Source organism: Episyrphus balteatus, chromosome 1 (genome assembly GCF_945859705.1).
Source record: "Episyrphus balteatus chromosome 1, idEpiBalt1.1, whole genome shotgun sequence".
Taxonomy (NCBI): Eukaryota; Metazoa; Arthropoda; class Insecta; order Diptera; family Syrphidae; genus Episyrphus; species Episyrphus balteatus.
In genome coordinates, this window is record NC_079134.1 from 29,288,081 (window position 1) to 29,311,435 (window position 23,355).

The following is a 23,355-nucleotide window of genomic DNA, read 5'->3' on the forward strand; positions in this document are numbered from 1 at the left end:
CCAACAAAATTTGAAAATAAATGCATTTTATATTACGACCAAGTTTAAAAAACGACATGTTAAAATTTTTTCAATAATTTTTTTTTTCAAAAATCTGAGTTCAATTACCATTCTTTCAAAAGCCGTTCATTCAATTAACTTAATTTTAAATTTACATATATGACTAAGCTTCTAGCTTTTAAAAAATGTATATTTGAATATTGTAGGTGTTGCCGTTGTGTTCAAATATTTTTTTTTGTGTTTGAAGTCAATTAATAAGAAAATTGCATCTATCGCTTGAACTATGGAAGATTGTCCCTCACTCCCATATATTTTTTTCCTTGAATTTCCTAGACAATCTTTTGGCATCAATTAATTTATGAAATTTAAGAAAAATTTTTGAAAAAAATTTGTTTTTGTTCACAAAAATCTTCAATTAAATTTAAAAATCCAAAACGGCAACACCGGGAATTTTTAATCTATAGACTTTAAAGTATTTTTAATTACCGACGTTTGAAAAAAAAGATCATCAAAATCTAAGCTGTTCGGCCGGGTTCCCTAATATTGCCAATTTTTGAGCTTTAGTTACTCCACTAAGAAACCATAGTTTACTCAACGAACTAAAATTTTCGTATTAGTTTAAAATATATTGTAGTTCGCCGTTGAGGAATTCATAATATCGTCGGCTTAGAGTGTAAACCTGCTAACTCCACTTTTACACTAGTGACAAAATTGTTAAAAAATAAAATATTTCTAAATGTTTGAATTTAATTCATACCAGAATAAAGTTATTCCTTAGATTTCATACTATTATGTAAAAGAATTGATAAGATTTGAAAGCTTTTTGTATTTTTAATCAATTTTTGAAATCATTTTTATGTGGAGTTAACAGGTTTACACTCTAAGCCGACGATATATATTTTCTATTCAAAAACATCATAAAACTGGAGTTATGGATGTATTTTTTGATTTCAACTATTTATTTTACGAGTTTAAAGAAGAAAATCATCTCTCCTAGAACTTTATCTCTGCGAATTGGCAATGAAGATTGAATTCAATTGTTTGTTGTATCGTTTTGTTGAGTTGTGGTGCTTTAATAAAATAAATACGAATCGTTTTAATATTTGAGTATTTTAATATTTTTGTATGTTCATTGCAATCAGTGAAAATAAAATTGATTTCGGTGTTTGGCAAATTATTCTAAGCATGCCAAACGAAAACGAAAGGCAAACGATAGGCCAATGACAGTCGCATTTAAATAAGAACGAAGTAGTTTCAACGATAATCGTTTTACAAAATAGGGGCCCTGGGTCCACACGTTCAACATACGTTCCAAATCGACATAATGAATTGATGTGTAGGCTCAGATCTGGCATATATGTATGTATTATGTACATACATAATGCATCAGGTAGAAAAGTTTGGAATTGTTTAACTGTTTAGTATGTCGATTTGGAATATATGCTGAACGTGTTGATCAACCTAGTGTGGACCCAGCGTAATAGTTTAATATTAATTTTGAATTGCAATCTATACCAAACTGCTAACAACCTTAAGCGGAACGGGAAACAATGGCCACGTTTGAATCGTTTTATGTAAAAGACTTTATCACTATTATAATCTCGAAGTCTCCCATGTCTCCTATCATAAGCACTTAATAAAACCAAAATGCTATTCGAACTTTTAGAGTTATTGTTGTACCTACCTAACACCTAAACCGTTTGAACTCATAATGTGTGTTAAGAACTTTAAAGTAAGAATTTTTCAACGTTTTAACCATGGACTTTGCTTCCCTTTAATGCCAACCAAAAATAAAAACCATGAACCATCAATAACAAAAAACATTTTTTTTTTTTTTTTTTCAAAAAAATTATTTTTTTAATTATTTTTTTTTTGTATGTTTTCTTTTTTGTTTTAATTTCTTGTTCTTTCGTTATTTCATTGCTTTTCAAATACGATTGAACTATATACAAATCATTTTTGTTTAAAATTTAATTCGCGCCATTTCTTATATTATTATAATCATTGTTTTTGCTTTTTTTTACAATATTTATAATAAGAGCGTTTTATTTTTTTTTTTTTTTTTGTTTTTTAATAGTATATTTAATTTAATTTACTTAATGCAATAATATTGTGTGTTTTTTTTTTAATTTTTCTTGTTTAATTAAAAATACTTTTTTCTATTTATAATATAGATACGTAATATAATATAATAATGATGATACAGAATAATAATAATAATAATATATTTAATATTTTGTTTCATTTGTTATAAATGAATAATAATAATTCTTCACAATATTTTTGTTTGTTTTTGTTTAAAAAGAATTTTTTTTTTGTTTTTTATACAAATACAGCGCAATTAATATAATTTTTAAATGTTTATTTAAATATTTATAATTAATATTTATATTATATTTTTATGTTATATGGTATGGTACTAATGATAATGTATGTACGATAAGAAAAATTACAAATCAAAAATATATATTATATTATTTATAAGTAAGTTAGTTTTTGTAAGTTGAGTGTTTTTGTGTGTAGGTGTGTGTGTGTGTTTTATGTATTGAATGATTGTGTGCGAGAGTGTAATACAACATTGCAACCAAATCCAATCGTTCCTAAACATTTATATCCTAACAAATTAATTAAAAAATATAATAAATCTAAATAAATATACATTCTTTTAAACAATTCAGAATGGCGGCACATATTCCTTCATGTTTTCTTTTTTTTTTGTTCTTTTTTGTGTAATAATAATTTTTTGTCGATTAAGAATTTTAAGTTTAGAAAAATATTGTATATTTTTGTTTGTATTTTGTTTTATATCCTTACATTCTATTCACACCATATTTCTTTTTCTGTCTTCAATATTTGTAATGAAAAGATTTTCATTCAGATGGGATTGTTTATTTATTTTTTGTTTTATAGAATTTTTGTTAAAAAAAAAATGATGCATACAAGTTTTTCTTAACGCTTTCTCTCACAAAGATTCTTCACAAAGGACACACAACACGCTGGCTTTTTTCCTTCACTCTTTCGCTATTTACGTATTTACAATCCACAAAAAAAAGGACACACCTTTCTTTTCATTCATTATTTAACTATTTTTTATATTTCTTATATTTTTTTATTTTTTGTTTAATTTTTTTTTTCAATTATTTATTGGCAGTGACTACTGGTCATATATTATATCGTTTATTTTTTCTTTATTTAGTTGTTACACGTTTTCAACACAAACAATATTCTTCATTCAAAGCTTTTGACAAAAATAAAATACCCTCTCTCCAGGTAGGAATTTTAGGAAATTATTTTTGTTTATTTTTTAAGCAAGATAAAAAGGTTCAGTTCGATTAATGTTATTCATGTGGATTAAACCACTAAATTAAATAATTCCATTCACATGGATAACATACAAAATAAAACTGCGATTGTGATTGAAGTGGATAACAACAGCAAACAAAAGAAAAAACAAAACTTCCATACTCCTTCATTCTTCTCGAATTGATTATACAGAATTACTAATTAGATTAAAATTATTATACAAATTGATTTAAAAAGAAAATTTTTATTATATTTTTTTCTTTTTATTTTTTTAATTCGAATTAATTAATTTTTTAATTAAAATTTTTCTTATTTCCAATTTTTAAAATTTTAATTTTTCTTTTTCTTTTATTTTTTGTTATAATTTTGATTAAAATTTAATTTTGATCGATTTTTTGATACCTAAAACGGAAGTTCCTTCGAATCCTTTTAAACAACATATATGTTGTTTTTTTTTTGTTTAACAAACTTAACCAGAAAAGTCAATTTAAATTTAGTTACATTTTTTGTAAAGAAGCAAATTAAAATCTTTATTCTCTTTTTTTTTAAAGAAAATATTCATAGAATTATTGTAAGCACCTATAGATTATGTTAAAAATAATTTGCAATTGCTTTCGACGAACGATTGGAAAGTAAAAAATATAAAAATGTGTTAATTTATTTTAGGCAATGGTGGTAAGGCTTTGTTGAGATATTGGTTAAGGTTTGAAATTGAATTTTAGCGAAATGGACTCATTACTTTAGCCATGTTTTTTCTGCCATTTTGAAAGTGTGAGCAGGTGTTTTTTTGGCAAGGTTTTTTTTTTCTGGAAACAAAAAAGTCTAATTTAGCTATTACCCTTGAGCAACCAAATACAATTCCAGTTTGGTTACACGTTTTTTCTTGCGCAACTGCATACAAATCTGGGAAAATGTTGATATATGTTGCGCATTTTCCTGCATTAGCTTTTTACTTTGTAAATCTTGCATTTAGGAGAATTTCGCCAGTTATTCGAAAGTATCGCAAAGTCCGCCGGTCACAGCATGAACTTGATACAATCGAGCATCGACATCAAACATCGGTGTTCAATGGAGAACGATCGATTGAACCAAATAAGGTTCTGCCACTGCTCGTTTGTATCGATTGGCGTTGATTGTATCAAGTGACTAACGTTTCTACACTTGGTATCCTACTCAGTTCGGTTCCCAAAATCGAGTGAATTGAGCATCAATTGTAATAGTTGTTAGGGTCATTTCTATCTTTCGATCAATTCATTTTATTGATAGCTCAATTTCTTTTTTGTTGCAATTGAAATCGTTAGGTGGAGTGTGAGTGAAGTCGATAACAACTTCATTTAATGTTACATAATGCGAAAAAAACGTGAAAGCAATTTACATTGCAGGTTCCCTGCGTGCTGTACGAAAAAATTACCGTATTTTGTTTAAGGAAAATCAATGGAGTGAATACCCTCCTAAATGCAATCCAGTATAACAAAATTTCTATGCTTTTTTTTGTTGTAGGCTCAAAAGAAAACTTCATCTTCAGCCTCATTCACGTTTCCAAGTTTTGATTAAGGCAATTTTTTTTATCAATATTATGTCACGAGACAAGATCAAAGATTCGCCTCAACACAAAACCTTCATAATGAATGATGATGCAAGATGAAAATAAATGGGTTTCGTTCGATGCCTATTTTCATAGCCCTTGATGTTGCTCTTTTAAGGATAATATATACGGTCCCAATTATCAATAGATAGCGAAAATCGAATACCCCTTTTGTAAGTTCATCGTAAATATTTACAACCTTGAACAAAGTTAACGTTCAACACCCAACTCGATTTCAACTCAAATAATCACTGCACAGCTTATCATGGGACAAGTCATCATGGACAACTCATAAATCACTGGGTAAGTGTATCTTCCCAAAAGAACAACATTCAAATAAATTGAACTCAAAATATATTCAAATCGAATTATGAGATGACTTTTCATGGTGGGCCAACCATGATGAGTTCTCCTCCTTTGAGGATATTTCTATTGCCATTTTTTGCATAAAATACTTAACACACATTTAAATTTTAACATTTGAAAAGAATGAGAAAAGAAGAAATTAAAATTTCTATTATATATATTACTCGTATTTACAAGATATAAACAATTTTTGTTTTTTTTTTTTGTTACACCTTCTCTTCTTTGTTTCTTTATAATTAAATTTTCTAATTCCATTTTACACCCTTTGTTCCATTTTTGTTTCATTCTTTACTGAGATCAATTTTTAAAAGAATTAATATTCTTTCATATTTTTTTAACTATTTTTATGATGATTACGGAGGGGGAGAAAAAGGAGGGAAATGTTTTTTTTTTTTGTTATAATGATGATGAAGATGAGATAATGAAGAGATGAGATGAAAATGATGATACATTTTTGTTCGATTTGTTTTATAATTTTGCATTTGCACATTTTGTATCTTTTTTTAATGTATGTATGTTTTTTTGTTTATTTATAAATTTGTAAGTATAAATTGTTATACAATTTTATGTATATTTTATATAATTTTGTTTTGTTTTTTTAATAAACAAAAATTAAATTTGCAAATACATACATTTATTTTTTTTATAAGATGGATGAAGATGAAGTGTTTTTTTCTTTGGAAATTAATGTTACTTTTTTATGATTTGTTTTATGTAAGTCGAGTATAAAATGTGGGTTATATATAATTAAATTATCTTGTTTCTTTTTGTTCGAAGAGAAACTAAAAAAAAAAAAATAACAAAAATAAGTTGACTTTCTACAAAGAATTTGTATTTGATTTTTCCTTTTTGTTTAATTTTAAAAACTATGTTTCACATATAAATTGTCATTAACTAAAAATTAAAAATGAATAGAAATAAAAGAAAAACCTTAATCTAAGATGACGAAGTGAGCACAAAAGCTCTTTCTTTTTTTTTAGATTACATTTTTTTGTTTAATAATATTTATAATTTTGGATTTTTGTTGATGAAAAATAACACAATTATTATTAAATTGATTTTAAAATTAAATTGCTTGTTTTTTTTTTGTTGTTGATTTTGTTTAAAAATAATAAATAAATTAAATATTATGTATAATTTGTTTTTTTAATATAATATAATCTACATTCAACAATAAACATAATGTTTAAATGGTATGGTACGTGTCATCTTTTTTTTTCTGTACATATGCACGGGAGCGTTGACTGTGTTGGTTTTATTTTTTATCGCTTTATGTATAACTTTTTTTTTATGAAAAATACAAATTGGGTGTGTTTTTTTTACATAATAATAAAATATTCTAAACATGTAGATGATAAAGAGATGTTGAGAAATAAAAATAAAAATTATTACAACAATAAAATACTAAAAAGGTTTTACTTTCTTTTTCAATTTTTCATCAGACATACTTTTGTGGGAAAATATAGAAAGAAGAAAAGAAAACAAATTGAACTATGATCCATTAATGTTATACTTTTGTTATTGGACTTGGTGGAGCTGGTGGCTTGAAAAGGGTAAATTGATCATAGATCTGGCACAATTCCGATAAACGATATTCTTCTAAACAAACTATACCATGTAAGGACGGTGCTTGTTTGCGGGCACAGCTCATGCAATGAACAACATGACGTTTTTCTTGTTCACGAATGAAAAGAATGTTAAACACTTCCACCTGGAAAATAAAGAAGAGAAAACAAAAATTAGAAAATCTGGTTTATGTTTAAATAGAAAGATTTATAATCAAATTAATAATCAGAAGCACATATTTCTCTTCACTCTCATATCAGTAGAACGAAAGTTAGTTTTTATGTTAAAAACATCATGTTAGAATTTTTAAAAACCTTAATGCAAATTTATAGTTGAAGAAAATTAATAATCAAAACCAAGAGATGTGTTTAATAAGTCAGCTTAATGTTCATAAAGAAGCACTTAGCCCCAAATTTATCTACAACCTCATACGACACATGATTACGATCAGACGTCAACGTTTTAATTCATTAAAATTGTAGGTTAAAAACTTATCGGAAACTAAGCAGTTTTGGCATCTTTCATGACAAGATAAGTGGGGCCCGGAAGTTCGTCTGTCTGTCTGTAAACGAAGCTACAGCTTTAACGCATGGACCTATTAATGTCAAACTTGGTATGTAGCGTTATTTGGCTACTCTACAGAGGGTTTTTTTTTATTATTTTTTTTGGACCAATAAAGTTAAAATTTCTCGAAAACGGCTCCAACGATTTAGTTACAAAAATTCAAATTTAAGTTTTAAGACAAGATGTATCTTTGAATGAAAAAAAATTTGTTTAAACATCATTATTAACGGTACCTGCCATAGAACGGTTTTTTTTTTTTTAAATCCGATTTTCTCCGAAACTACTGACGAATTTTTTTTAAATAAAATCTTAGTTTTAGTTTTTTTTTCAAATAAATTTTCTAAGTTTTTTTTATGTAAATACTTTAAAGAGCATGTTCGTGCAACCCAGTAGTTCATTTTATTTTTCTTGAATTCATTTTAGTAGGTCTCTTAGGGCCATTTTGTTCACTCGAAGTTGATCATAACTTGAGGATTTTTATCTTCAAGCCAAAAATAAAATCTTTAAAAAATTAGTCTTTGTATTTTTGAAAAATAAAATTTTCGAAAACCGGACATTGATTGGTAATTTCTTAAAAATGGTATCCAAAAGTGATTTATAAAAAATTAGTTTTTGTAAAAACGGCTCTTACGATTTTGAAAGTTTTTTTTTTTGCTCAATTGGTTTTTAGGTGTTGTTCTTTTCTTTTAAAAAACGAATTTTTCGTTTTTTTTAATAAATGTGTAAATAAAATGATTTACTTTCTTACTTAGTTTTTTTTTTTCAAGTTTTTATATGTAAATACTTTAAAGAGCATGTTCGTGCAACCCAGTAGTTCATTTTATTTTTCTTGAATTCCTTTTAGTAGGTCTCTTAAAGAATTTTTTATAGGAGTTAAATTTGGCACAATCTTAAAATTGCGATCGGAAGACAGATTTTCATCAGATTCGGCGGCTTTAGATTTGATACTCAACTTAGAATAGCTCATCTCAATTCGAATTTTAACTCCACTTCGTTTAATCTAATTCGAAAGACTCCGAATCGGATTATACAAAATTTAGAGTCGATTTTATCTGAGTTCGGCTTACTTGAAGAGTAAGAAAAGATTTGAGTTGACTTAAATTAGCTGTCGCGTGTTGAGCCAGAATCGAGATTCAAGATAACGCAAACCTTCTCTTTTCTATTTCGCATTTCTTCGTTAAACACACTCATTGATTTGAGTTATTGGCCGTACTTTGATGAAACTTCGCATTTTGATCAGTAAAAATACAACACGCAAGAAAGTATTTTTTGTTTTACTACAGGATTTTTTTAAAGAAAAAAACGGAGTTTCACCAAAACACAAACCATATTTACATAGATTGCATTTAGTTTTGTTGTAATTTGTGTATATAAACATTTACTTACTTCACATTGGCCACAGTAATGAGAAGCTTCATTTTTTCCACGGCCATGAAAACGAACTTCTACGCCCTTTGACTTGACGTAGTCCAGTGTATGAAAAACATTCTTTAAAGTTTGCAATAGGCACATTCTAGAATAAAAAATTAAAAACAAATTAGTATTCTCTTCCAAGTAAACATTTATGTGTTTATAACTTACTTTAACAATTCAAAAAGTTTTGGATCCGAAACCTTAATGTTACGTGCCAAATTCCAACTCAAATGCACCATTGGCACAATACTTTTGAATGCCTGCAACTTATTCCATTCGTAACGTTCAATTGCCAATGAATATTGTCGCGCCGTCAACGGACCAACATTCCAAGCGATATTATTGCACCAGCCAACAGCTTGCACCCAATGAACACAACCAGCATTAACCCACACCAAATCACCGGGCCTCTGAATAAACCGATACACTGGAATGTTTTCCTTGTACAAATCTTCCAGCACTGGCCACCATGATCCGTGCAGATAACTAATATTATTTTTTTCGCATAAATTATGTATGCCACCCCAATAGGCATCGGGTACGGCAAACCATTCACAATCCCCGGGGCCGATATTGATATTTATCGAACAGAAATTATTATTTTCCTGATGACCTGGCGTTCGACTGCCCGGCACTTTCATGTAGAGTTGAACGGTATTCATGCCCAGAATTACATGACCAACATGGGAAAGCATATTGGCGGCAGATATCACACGAGCAAAGGCAGGTAGCTTTTGTAATTCGGCAAGTTGTGGTCGCCATTTTCGTTCATCAGAGAGATCTACATTCGTACCGAATCTAAAAAAAAAGGAGAATAGTGGGTTAATTGGGGTTTTGGTGTTTTTTTAAAAGATATTCATGCTTTTCTAAAAAAAAATTGTTGACAGATCTACCATCAAACTCCGCCAAGTGGGATTTCTAGCGGCGTTAGCGAAAACCTCTCATAAATTTTAATCTAGCACAAAACGAGGGAGCATTTTAAAGGCAAAAACATTTAAAACACAAATGTAGCTAAGTGCGCAATTTTAACGGTTTCAGTTATGGAACTTACTTTAACATTTTGCTCCCATTTTTCATCCTCTTCCTTTTCCCATTGACTGTTGAACTGCTCATCGAGTCTTTTGAATCGGAATCAGACATTGTGTGCGCTCCTGCTGATCCTTTTTCACGTTCATCCTGGAAAAAAGAGAAAATTTACTTTTGAAAAACTCGTTTTCGAAAAACAATTTTTAACACAATTGGTGTGTTTTTGTAATCAGATAAAAACAATTTCTCCTCAAAATTCAACTTCAGTAGAACGAAAGTTAGTAATTTTGTTGATAGCATCATTTTAAACACATTCAAATTTCCCTAATTGGAACAAACTCAAAAACTCACCTTTAAACTATCTTGAAAACTCGAAGCCTGATATTGAGCATACTTGGCAATGGTTGTATGGGATCGATGTGATATACAAGCCCACACTCGTTTCGCCAACGTATTATCCCAATTCTCATCAGGCGCTTGATGCACCTGCGTTCGCACCTCAACACTATGATCTGGATTAGCTTCGACCAATGTCTTTGTCGAAAACAATCCCAAATCTAGTTTTAACGCACCAGCCATCCCCCGTACCACGGCAATTGGATGTTTCAAACAAAACTCTTGCAGTTGCGGACTGAAGGCATGTTTTTTATTCTCCAAATGCACAGAGGGTGTCGGTGGCAGAAGTTGTTCTTTGGTCAAACGCTGGGGCGGGCAATCAGGCGGCGTTGGTGGTGGTGCATCGATATGCAGTACCGAACAATGTGGCGGCGCTGTATCAATCGACAATTGCTTAACACCTTGCATCACTTGTTTAGCCGTCATTCGTGTTTGAAATTTTGGCAGTTCGTCATCGTCAAGAAAGTTATTTTCTAGCTTCACTCGAACATCCATGTCGGCATCTTCTTTAACAAAAGCACCAACTTTCGATGATAGACCACCACCATCGAGATCTCCACCACTGCCACCGGTAATGCTATTGCTACTCGACGTTGAAGTGGCTTCACATTTTAAAGGCGGTGATTTGTTGCGAAAATTACTACTACTGCTGCAGCTGTTGCTGTTATTGTTATTGCAATTGACTTGATTTGTGACAATTGTATTGCTATTATTATGATTGGTGGGTGTTTGTTGGGGTGTTGGTTCGGATGAGGGTGGCGGTGTTGAATCGAATCCATTGAAGAGATCATGTGAGTTTTCGTCGAATTCTTCCTTAATATCTAGACCGTCGGATGTAAATGATTTGAGAATATCCTCAGCAAAGGTGGAAGCGAGGTCCTTCTGGGAGAGAATCGCCTGCAATTCCTGTTCAGTTACACCTGACAAATGAAATAAATATAAAACATAAGATAACACATATACATCATTTGAATTTTTTGTGTAGTGATTATTTTTTGTGATAAAAATAAAGATAAAAAACAAAAAAAAATCATGTGCGATGTGGTATTAAGCATTTTTTTTTTTTTTTGGGTTAAATGAGTTATGTTGGTTTCATTCTTGAACCATGGAAGCGAATTTATGAGAAAGAAAGTTATGTTAACTTTTTTTTTTTTATTTACTGCATCCAGGTGGAAAATTGAACCTTCTGTTTATCTACAAGTTGATGTTGAACAGAGAATTATTTGGAATGAAATGAAAACTCGATATGTTCGATTACTTGATGGTTGATGCACTAGTCAACATGGAATTGGCAATGTTTTCCTCTTTCGAAATAGGAAAGTTTTCCGCCATGAAGGCAGAAAAGTGCATCTAAAGAGAAGTGCATGTAAAGAAAAGATGTGGATTTCTTTTTCCTTCTTACTCTTTAGAGTTCAGAGAATACGCCGCAGAGCATGCATATTGATAAGGCAGCATTAGTAGCCTGTTATGACTTATGTACAGTCTGTTAACAGTAACCTGCTTTTTCGAGTGTTTGATTTTTTTTTGAGTGGCAAACAGCATAGTAATCTGAGTTTTTTATTTTTCCCCTCTTCCTCCTCTTTTAGAAGTCAGATTCACAAAACTGTCACTTTTTTCAGTTAACTTTGATCTCAATTGAAATAATTAAAACCCCAGTAAACCTTGTTAGAGTACATATTTCTAGTTTGTAGGCTATATTATGGAAAGCTAATTTCTGTGGTGGAGAAATTGATTTAAAAATTGTATGTCAGAGTGCTAAATAAATTCCATTGAGCGTTGTAATTTATTTTTAAAATAAAGACATAAATATATTGTTTTTCCGTCAGAGGGGCACTAAGGATTCAATTGATTGATGAATCCCTAAGTATATCCGCGGACTTGTATTTAAATTAGTTTAATAGTATGCTCTTCATTTCCTGTATTTACGTAAACAAAAAAGTGACTCACAATTGATAAAGAAATTGTTTGTACAAATATTCAAGGGAAAAAATGCTGAATAGCAGGATCAATTATCCATCTGTGAATGTGTGAAGTGATAAATTTTTAATTTTAAGATCCAGTTTTTCAATGCGGAGAGTTCACTCCGAATAAGTTAGCTCCAATTAACTAAAGTATCAATTTTTCAGCAATGAAGGAAAAAATATTTTCAGAGGCAGAATTTCCGATTGCGAAAATGCGATCTTAAAAATATCAATTTGGATTTTTAGACAAATCTATTAACAAGTTCCAATTAAAATCTAGTTTGTTAGAAATTTAATGGAAATATAAAACCTAAATCAAAATTGATACAGAATTTTCTTGAAAATTTTGCATGCCTCAGGTTTTCTGAAGTCTAAGAAAGTGAAGTTATTTTTTGGTTCTATTCACTTTCCATTGTATTTAAAGTCGTCATATAAAATGAAAAATCTCTCAAATCACATACAAATATCACAATTTCTCGTTCTAAATAGCGACTTAAATTTTAAAGGAATGTGGAAAAATTGTAATATCCTTAAATTTTATAGATCTTCTAATCACTTTATAGGAAATTCCAATACATGGAAGCAATTAGCCAAGACATGCAAGATAGCAAGGTTCATACAAATTTTGTATAAGAACTGCATCACTGAGGTATTAATTCAAATTCAACTAAACTTATGCAAAGCGAAATGAAAACTAAGCAATTTTACAAGTTTATCATGTGCAAACTTAGCAAATTTTTTTGTGAGCTATAAAATTTGCAAAATATGGATATTTTCTGAAGCAATGCTGTTTTTTTTATTATTCTTTTTCTGATTCGCTACTAGAATCAAGCATGCACTAAAACTTATTTCCGAGGAATTTGCAAAAAAAAAAAGTACAAAAGAAAAAATGTATGAAGAAAACTTAAATCTACAAAAAAAAAAAAAAAACTAAAAATAGAAAACGTATAAAAATTAAACAAAATTACCTAGTAGCTTATCACTGAACGGCGAGGAAATATCTTGAATTTCAGCGCATCAGATGAAAGAAGAGACGAGAGACACAAAACAAGAAAATGAAAATATAAAAAAAAGACAAAAAAAAAGAGAAAAAAAAAGTTCATATAAATTATTTTATTTCCTCGTGTGTCAATGTTAAGAAGAGTTTTTCATAGTAAATAAATAAGAATACCCTATGAATTGGTAGATTCTAAGAACTACACTTACCCAAATCATTTCCATCACTGCACGGAGACAGTTGGGTGAATTCATTTAATGTTTCAAACCCCGCCGATTGTTGTTGTGGCTGCTGTTGCTGCTGCAACGATTGCATCAACGGACTTGGTTGTTGCTGTTGTTGCTGCGGCGGCTGCTGCTGCTGTACAATTCCATTCATATACACATTCGCTGATTTGAATGGCATTCCTGCAGCCGGTTGTGTATTCCCCGTCGCGGCTTGCTGGACAAAATTAGATGTGTTATCCACATATCCACTACCACCACCCACAATGCCACCGTTCCCCGTGATAACATGATCGGCAGCTCGTGGCGTTGACGGTGGTTGACTAGGATATGCGGGTGGTGCACCAAGTGGGGTAGAATTTTGTACTACAACAGCTTGTGGCGGCTGTTGTTGTTGTTGTTGCTGTTGCGGTGGGGGTGGCTGTGGTTGTTGTTGTGGCTGCAATCTCTGTTGTTGTTGCAGTCTCAGCTGTTGCTGATACTGCACCATCAACCGATACTGATTGCTAAGTTGCTGAAACAACTGCTGCTGTTGGGGGTTTAAATTATTTTGGTTTTGTTGCAGGAACTGCAACATTTGTAACTGTTGCTGTGATAGATAGAATGAAGGCTGTTGCGCGGACCGTTGCTGTTGTTGTTGTTGTTGTGCCGGTGCAAGTTGTTGTGTTTGCTGCGGCACAATACCTGTGCCCGCCGCCACAGGCACTGTTGTTTGTGGGGATAGTTCATCTTTGAAACGCTTTGGTGCAATTGGTCCAAGGGCATTTGTTGTGCCCTGATGGGGATATGGTGGCGGAGGACCTTGCGTTGCCTTAAAAGAAAGAAAACGAAATATTTTGAGTAAAAGGACATTTTTTTAAATTTAATTACAAAAAGAATAAAATAGAGAGAATTGTGTGCCAGAGTGCAAGGTAAACATTCATTGATAGAAAAGTTTCCTTTTTTATAGGCATCTGTTGATCTTCCGTCAGGAGGGCACTTAGGGTGCAATTAAAAGGTACACCCCAAAGTATTTCTGCGGACTAAAATTTTACTTTTCTGTATAAGTATAACAATTAACAAAAGCTCAACAAAAAGACCAATTTCTCAAAAAAAAAAAAAATCAAAAAAATCGAGTAGAAGAGAAATAATTCATTCAAAAGGAAAATGTCAAATCTAGAGAAAAGATACATAATTTAGCATTGATTTTAAATCGGTACTCATAAATTTAACTCAAAGCAGAGGTCCACACTATCAATAAAAATATGACAAAATATGAATTCTCTTCTAACATTTTAGTTTCTGAGGTGTTTTATTGGTAACTCAGTACTTAGCTCAGTAAAATTTTGCACGGGAAACAACAACAAATGATTGCTAAGGATAAACAAAAGTTTTTTATTTGTTGGTTTACAGAAGAATTTTTTTTCTTAACTTATACATTTTTGACCCTTCGACAATAAATGTTAGTACCTGGGTGACCGAGCTTTGCTCGGTATCCTAAATTGTTATAACATTCAGTGAAATGTAAACAGCAATTTTTTGGAGTGGGTTTACTGGTTGAACAGAATGAAAATTCGCTTGTGGCAAAGAAAAACGCCGTTGTACAAGATGAAAAATAAAATCGCTCAAAATCTAGAAAATATGAACAGAATATGTGGCGCACTAAAATGTCAAACCCGTTGACAAAAAAAAATTATTTGAACTGAGCAACCACATTAGAAAAGTCAAAAGTCATTGCGCTTGTAGCTTGAAGTAAAAGTCGACTCGACTTGTACCACAGCGAATTTCCTTGCCACATCCACAGCTACGTATTCTGGCACCAAGACACAGCCACAGCTACATCATTCTGTTCTACCAGTTAAGTTTGCAATGACCAGTTTTTTCACGGGTTACAAAACATCACATTCCCACTTTATAATCCAGTTTATTTAAGTTTGAATATACGATCAGCAATGAATAGAAGGGTTACAGGAATCTGCATTATCGAAAATGCTTATAGCAATGAGATCCTTTTTTGTTCAAATTTTAATTTACGTGTCAGAAAGTTTGGGATGGTGAATATAAAGTTAATCTTTTTATCAAGTTTAGCCTTGTCGGCAAAGCTTAGTATGAAGAAATACTATTTTTATCCCTGTCTCTGTTTTATTCTGTATCAGTGGATGCTTTACTGCTTTCTATATTTACTTATACAGGGTGTCCCAAAAGTAATGGATCAAACGAAATATGCTGATTGGGGAACTTAAGGGCTCTCAGAATTTGGAACCTTGTTCATCCCAAATCCTTACGGTTTTCGATTTAAGGCAATTCTTGTGAAATTTCGAAAAATCCCTACTTTGCAACAGTATTTTGCTTCCTGCGCCCATTATTGATATATTTTTTTTTTTTTAATTCTTTTACGAAAACATTTGCCAAGTAATTAGGAACAATTAATTAATCAAAATATTTTTTATTCGATATGCCATTTCGGTGCAAATTAACTAACAGTTTCAAGTTTTATAAAAAATGTGAGAATGGTTTATTATTTTAAAAAGTTGCCCAGTTATTGTAGTTTTCAAAAAAGTATAAAAGTTTTCTAAGTTGCAGTTAGATATCGCAAAATATTACAATTTGAATTCAACAAAACAGGGTTTTTCAGAACAAAAAACAAGCAACTGAAAAAAACTAATATAAGAGAGGACCAAACCCTCAAAATTTCATCAAAATCTTTAAAGTTGTTACCAAAAAAAAAATTCTATGTTAAAAAAGTGGGCGTGGCAGTGGGCGGATTTTTCCAAAAATACTTCCAAAACTTTTTACTCGCTTAGATAAACAAACCCTGAAAATGTCATCGAAATCGTGAGAGCCGTTTCCGAAAGAAACTTATATGTTAAAAAAGTGGGCGTGGCAGTGGGTGGATTTTTCCAACAAAAAATTTCCAAAACTTTTTACTTTCTTAGACGATCAAACCCTGAAAATTTCATCGAAATCGTTATAGCCGTTTCCGAAAAAACATATATTTTAAAAAAAGTGGGCGTGTCAGTGGGCGGATTTTTCAAAAAAAACTTCCAAAACTTTTTACTCACTTAGATAAACAAACTCTGAAAATTTCATGGAAATCGTTAGAGCCGTTCCCGAAAAAACTTATATGTTCAAAAAGTGGGCGTGGCAGTGGGCGGATTTTTCCAAAAATACTTCCAAAACTTTTTACTCGCTTAGATGAACAAACCCTGAAAATTTCATCGAAATCGTTAGAGCCGTTTCCGAGATCCCAATTTTATATATATTTATATATATATATATATATATATAAACAATTTTAGCTCGTTTAAAGTTATAAGATTAATAAACAAATGAAAGTAATCAATTGTTGTTGTTTACAGCATACAATTTTTACTCAGTAAAATACTGAGTACCAATACAACACGGCTATTATTAACTCAGGTTAATATTTGTTTAATTGATTTACGAATTGTATGTCAGAGTGCTGAATAAATTACCCATTGAACGGTGTAATTTATTTTTAAATAGACATAAATATTAATTTTCCGTCAGAGGGGCACTAAGGATTCAATTGATTGGTGAATCTCTAAGTATATCCGCGGATATTTTTTTTATAGAAAAATACGAAATGCTTCAAATCCTTCCATATTATTTCAGGAGTTAAGCACTATTCACATGAGAGCCACCAACGAATGAACAAACAAATGAAATTTAATGTATTTCTAAAGTAAATTTTGTAATAAAAACTCTATTTAACAGTAGCTAGGTAGCTAAAGTTCAAATTTTCAAAAAAAAAAATATTTTAATATCTAAAATAAGAAAAATATGAAAAAACAAATTGGGCGTTACGAATAAAAGCTAAGAATCGGTTTTCTCACATTTTTTTTATTTTAGAAATTGAAATGTTATAGGTAATCTTCTTCGAAAAAATTAAACACTAGTTCAATACAGTTTTTGTTAAAAAAAATACTTAGAAAATACATTAAATTTCATTTGTTCGTTCATTCGCTCATTCGTGTTGAAATTGTACTTGTTTAAAGAATCTACTTTATTGTTTATTTATATTGTTCAAGCAACTTAATATTTATATGTTTGTAAAATAAAATTTTCATTTTTTTTTCTTGCTACAATCTTCAAACAAATAAGTCCTTTTATTTAGAAGCTGGAACAAATACATTTCTTATAGCTTTCCAAAAGGTTATGGGCCCAGGATCGCTGGACAATATAATTGCATATTAAAAGAAAATAATTTGTTCAAAGGAATCATGTCGTCGATTCCAGCTATTGAAAAATTAAAAGGACGTGAGAATTTCGAAGATTGGAAATTCGCAGTACAGAATTTTCTGGAGCATGAAGATCTGTGGGAAAGCGTTCTCGGAACAGAAAAAGATGCTAAGAAAATTTCAAAAGCGAAAACAAAGATAATTTTACTGATCGATCCAATAAATTTCGTTCATGTTAAGACGGCAACTACTGCAAAACTGGTTTGGGATCGTTTAGAAGCTGCTTTTGCCGATAAAGGTCTTACACGAAGAGTTGGTTTATTGAGGACTTTGTTGAATACGAAGTTGAAGACTTGTGATTCAGTTGATTCGTATGTGAATAAAGTTATCACAACAGCCCACAAATTAAATTCACTTGGTATGGAAGTATCCGAGGAATGGATAGGGTCATTGTTATTGGCCGGACTGGGTGACGAGTACAGGCCGATGATTATGGGTTTGGAAAGTTCTGGGGTCCCAATAACAGGAGACTCAATTAAAACAAAACTCTTACAAGACGTTAAAGATGATGCTTGCGAATCTGGTGATGATCCAATCGCTTTCTTTGGAAAGAATTCAAGAAAGAAATCATCATGCAAGAATAATCAACGTCGAGCGACTGAATTCAAATGTTTTGAATGCAAACAGAAAGGACATTATGCTAAAAATTGTCCGAACAAACGTAAGGCTACAGACAGCCACGGAAGACAGGTGCTTTTCACATCGCTCATGGCAAGTGGTAGTCGTGAGAATAGTCATGAATGGTTTATTGACTCGGGAGCTTCTGAACACATGACGAATAGAAAAGATTGGTTAAAAAATTTAACCAAAGTCAAGAAAGAAGAAGTGACCGTTGCGGATGCTTATAACTTGGACGTAGAAGCAAAAGGAGATGTTGACCTAGAAATTTTAGTCGAAGGCAAGTTGAAGACGGTTACCGTGAAAGATATTCTATATATCCCGAAATTATGTGCAAACCTTTTATCCGTCAGCCAAATGACAAAAAATGGTCTGATCGTTGAGTTTAAAGATGATAAATGCACAATTTGGAGCAAAAGAACACTGGTTGCAACTGGAAATAGAATTAACGGTAAGCTCTTCAGGCTAGATGTTCCAAGGCAAGTGGAAAATGCGATTAACATGTTTGCTGAGAAGAAAATTTCTTACGAGTTATGGCATCGAAGACTGGGGCACGTGAGTCATGAAACTATGAACAAGATGAAGAAGGGATCTGTGAATGGCTTAGATTTCATAGATGTGAAAAATGAAAAATGTGTCAAATGTATCGAAGGTAAGCACTCGAGAAAATCTTTTCCTTCATCAGAATCGAAAACAAGTGAAGTTCTGGAACTTGTTCATTCTGATATCTGTGGACCCATGGAACAGAAGTCACTTGGTGGGGCTTATTATCTTCTGACATTTTTGGATGATTTTTCACACAAAGTTTTTATCTATGTATTGAAATCCAAGTCAGATGTGATGGAAACGTTTGTTTCGTTCAAAAGTTTGGTTGAAAACCAAACGAACAAGAAGATCAAAACATTTCGAACCGACAATGGAGGCGAGTTCTGTAATCGTGCATTTGACAGTTTTTTAAGCAAATGCGGGATAAGGCATCAAACAACAGTTGCCTATACGCCTCAGCAGAATGGCAAAGCCGAAAGAATGAATCGCACTCTCATTGAAAAAGCTCGGTGCATGATTTCTGATGCTGGTGTCGAAAAAACGTTTTGGGGCGAGGCGTTGTTGTATGCGGCTTACTTGATAAACCGAATACCAAGTAGAGTCCTTGAAGATTTCAAAACACCTGAAGAGATCTGGTCAGGCAAAAAACCAGATGTGTCTCATTTGCGTGTATTTGGGTCAACAGTTATGGTGCATGTCCCTAAAGAAAAGAGGAAAAAGCTTGATGTCAAATCTATCAAATGTATTATGACTGGTTACTGTGAAGACTCAAAAGCCTATCGGGTGTATGATCCTAAGAAGAGGAAGCTCATAAAATGTTGCGATGTTATTTTCTTGGAAGATCAACCATTTGGACAGGTAATTTCTGAAAACAATATTAATAATTTTGTTTTGTCTTTCGAAGACTCTTCAGTGGGGGCTATTGAAGGTAGCGAAAATCATAGTTCTATAGAAGAAGCAAACGACAACAACGATGAATTTTTGAATATCAATGCCGAAACTGAAAATAGAGAGGAAGAACAAACCGGACCTGCCCAAATTGAAGAGGAAGTTTTTGAATCTAATCAAGAAGATTTGACTGAAATTGCAACTTCGTCGAAGTCTGTTAGAAAATCAGAAAGAGTTAGGAAACCAACAAAATTTTATAATTGCGTTACATACCTAGCAAATGACGAAAGTAATAACGACCCTCTTACTTACAAAGATGCTATTTCAAGCAAAGAAGCAGATAACTGGAAAGAAGCAATCAATAGTGAATATGCTTCTTTATTGGCGAATGAAACTTGGGAGTTAGCTGATTTACCTCCAGACAAGAAGATACTGAGTACCAAATGGGTTTTCAAAACGAAGTCAGATGTCGATGGGAAAGTCATTCGGTACAAAGCTCGACTTGTGGCAAGAGGTTGTAATCAACGGTACGGCATAGATTACGAAGAAACATTTTCTCCTGTTGTAAGATATGAGTCCATCCGATTCTTACTTGCTTTGGCAGCTCGAAAAGATTTAGAAATAGAACAGATGGATGCAATAACTGCATTCTTACAAGGCGACTTAAGTGATGAAATTTATATAAAACAACCGGAAGGTTTCGAGAAGGGAGAGAAAGTGCTTCGATTAAAGAAATCAATCTATGGACTGAAGCAGTCTTCTCGAATATGGAACCTTAAGTTGGATAAAGTGCTTAAAGAATTTGGAATGAAGCAGTCAGAACTTGATCCATGCATTTATTTTCAACATGTTGATGGGAAAATTTTAATAGTTGCTGTTTATGTTGATGATTTCCTCATTCTGGATAACCATCCCAAGCTAAAACATCAATTGAAAGAGAATTTAATGAATAATTTTCATATGAAGGATATTGGACCTTCGAATTCATTTTTGGGGTTAAAGTTAACAAGAGATAAGAAGAAAGGTTTAATCTGGATTGATCAAGAAAAATATATTTTGAAAATGATCGATAAGTTTGGATTAAGCAATTCCAACGAATGTTCAACACCAATGGACATTAATCAAAAATTAACGAAGAAGATGTCACCTCAAACAGAATCCGAACGTCAAGAAATGTGTAATATACCATACCAAGAATTAATAGGTAGTCTTTTGTTCACCGCACAAGTTTCTCGACCGGACATCAGTTATGCGGTTAACTATTTAAGCCGTTTTAACCAAAATCCTGGGAAAGCACATTGGGTAGCAGCAAAGAGAGTATTGCGTTATCTAAAGGGAACTGCAAACTTAAAGATGTGTTATTCAAGAGAAGAAACAAGCGAAAGTTTAATCACTGGGTACTGTGATGCCGATTATGCTGGTGATGTTGATGAACGAAAGTCGATCACAGGTTATATATTTAAAATGCAAGGTGGAGCAATTTCTTGGTGTTCCCGTAAGCAGCCAACGGTAGCCTTATCGACAACCGAGGCTGAATATATGGCCATGAGTATGGCAATACAAGAAGTATTATGGCTCAATGGTCTTCAAAATGAACTTCTACCGGATGATAAACAAAATATAATTCTGTTTTGCGACAATCAGGGTGCTATATGTCTATCATCGACTACGGTCTATCATGCTAGGACTAAGCATATAGATGTTAGACACCATTTCATCCGAAATGTAATCAACGATCAACTCGTCAAGATTCAATATTTGAAAACCTCACAAATGATTGCAGATAGTTTGACAAAGAGTCTTCCGACTGAAAAGTCAACCTATTGTTCAAAATTAATGGGTCTAATAAATTAGATTCTAGTGGGGGTGTTGAAATTGTACTTGTTTAAAGAATCTACTTTATTGTTTATTTATATTGTTCAAGCAACTTAATATTTATATGTTTGTAAAATAAAATTTTCATTTTTTTTTCTTGCTACAATCTTCAAACAAATAAGTCCTTTTATTTAGAAGCTGGAACAAATACATTTCTTATAGCTTTCCAAAAATTCGTTGGTCGCTCTCATGTGAATAGTGCTTTAAAATGCATTTTCATATTTTATAGTATAGGTAATTTTAACTTTTCAAAAATACTTCATGAAAAAACAAAATTTAATATTCTTCAACAACTATATTTCATTTTTACTTGCTTTCTAGGACAAGTTTTGGATTCTTGTAAACAAAAATCGAGATTTTAATCAAAACCAATATGGGAAGTTAGAAAAAGTGTTTTTTTTCATGACCTATCTTTGGATCTGTTGGACAAAAATTTTTTTTTCAAATTTGTCCCTAAAATACGTGCAACAGTTTTTCTACTCTATATTGATGATGGATTTTCTTTATTAAATATGTAAAAAAACTGGTACAATTTTGCAATTTTACTTAATTTTTTTTTTTTACTTTGAATAAACCTTCTTGTGTTGTAACATTAAATTTAACTTCGGTTCAACAATATATTCAATTTAAACATGGAACTGAGTTCAATTTGGTAGAGGCAGAGGAGTGGGGTTGATATTACAACGTCGAAAAAGTGAGATTATAAAAGGCACACATACATACTTGCCAAGTAGAACCAATTTGTGTAAATTACAGATGTGCTTTTTGAAATTATTAAAATATTTTCAAGTAGGTACCTACTCATAACTGATAAAATATTCACATCAAATAATTTACATAGTTAGGTGGGTACACATCTTTATATGTATAAAAAACAAACAATCAGCACCGTTGGCTGGTAGCAGATAGATACATACTCTTATCAACCAAAAGTTCAAAAAAACCATGGCCTTGAACACACGCCGTGGAATTCAAGTATTTAACATAAAAATGCTTCAATAGCATTTATGTAATATAGGCGCAAGCGTTAAAGAAATTCTCTGCACCAACAAATCTGTAGGTACATAAATAGTTATAGGGATACCGAACAAATGCAGAGTTCAAGGAACTCGAATACATCGCTATATAGTAGGTATACCACAATGCCGGCCGGCTGAGTGTTATTAGGTATATCAAAACACGAGGCATATCTTTTTTCGTATTTTGTAGAAGCACCTCAACTGGGAGCTCATATACAATATACATACATAGCCATTTAAGGTATATAGTTTGTATGAATTTTATTTGACAAAAAGATCATAAAGTGAAAAAGGCGTTGGCTGACGACGTTCCCTCGTTTTAGGTTCTTTTGCAAATTTAAATAAATTCTTAAATGGAAACTGAAGCTGTAAAAATTAACAGCTAGGTAAACATAATTCGTCTAGTCAAATTATCATACCACTTCTTTTGAAGAGAAGTATAAACCTACTTTACAAAGTATGAGACTGAGACAATCACAATAACGAATAAACTATGACATGGTTTCCTTTTAGGATAACTTTTTTAATTTAATTTGTGAACTTGAATCAAAAGGTCTTCGCCCGGACATGGACATTGACACCAAGAACCATGTGGCAAAGTTCAATTCTGGGGTAGATATTTGCCGCGTTATATACAGAACATTAGTATAGAGACCAAATTTTAGCTGCGGTTATTTACCCCAAGAATTTAACACATGGTCAAGGCCAAAGACACAATTTATTTCAACTTCAGCCATAAAATGAATTAGGTACATTTGAAACAACCA

The 23,355-nt window shown here is 31.7% G+C and overlaps 1 protein-coding gene across 4 annotated transcripts in view; it reads right to left on the reverse strand.

The window, feature by feature from the left end:
• Positions 1-2,921: 2,921 nt before the first annotated feature.
• The window catches only part of LOC129921512 (lysine-specific demethylase 6A), a 132,562-nt gene continuing 112,128 nt past the window's right edge, over positions 2,922-23,355 (reverse strand). For 3 of the 4 annotated variants that reach the window (XM_056003371.1, XM_056003370.1, XM_056003373.1), the window contains 7 exons: positions 13,387-14,212; positions 13,149-13,181; positions 10,175-11,139; positions 9,849-9,973; positions 8,966-9,595; positions 8,771-8,897; positions 2,922-6,965 (listed from right to left, as the gene is read on the reverse strand). In XM_056003371.1, coding sequence (XP_055859346.1) covers positions 6,762-6,965; positions 8,771-8,897; positions 8,966-9,595; positions 9,849-9,973; positions 10,175-11,139; positions 13,149-13,181; positions 13,387-14,212 — 2,910 coding nt within the window. In that variant the 3' untranslated portion in view covers positions 2,922-6,761. The remainder of the gene's footprint in view (positions 6,966-8,770; positions 8,898-8,965; positions 9,596-9,848; positions 9,974-10,174; positions 11,140-13,148; positions 13,182-13,386; positions 14,213-23,355) is intronic. The other variant, XM_056003372.1, reaches the window with a different exon arrangement.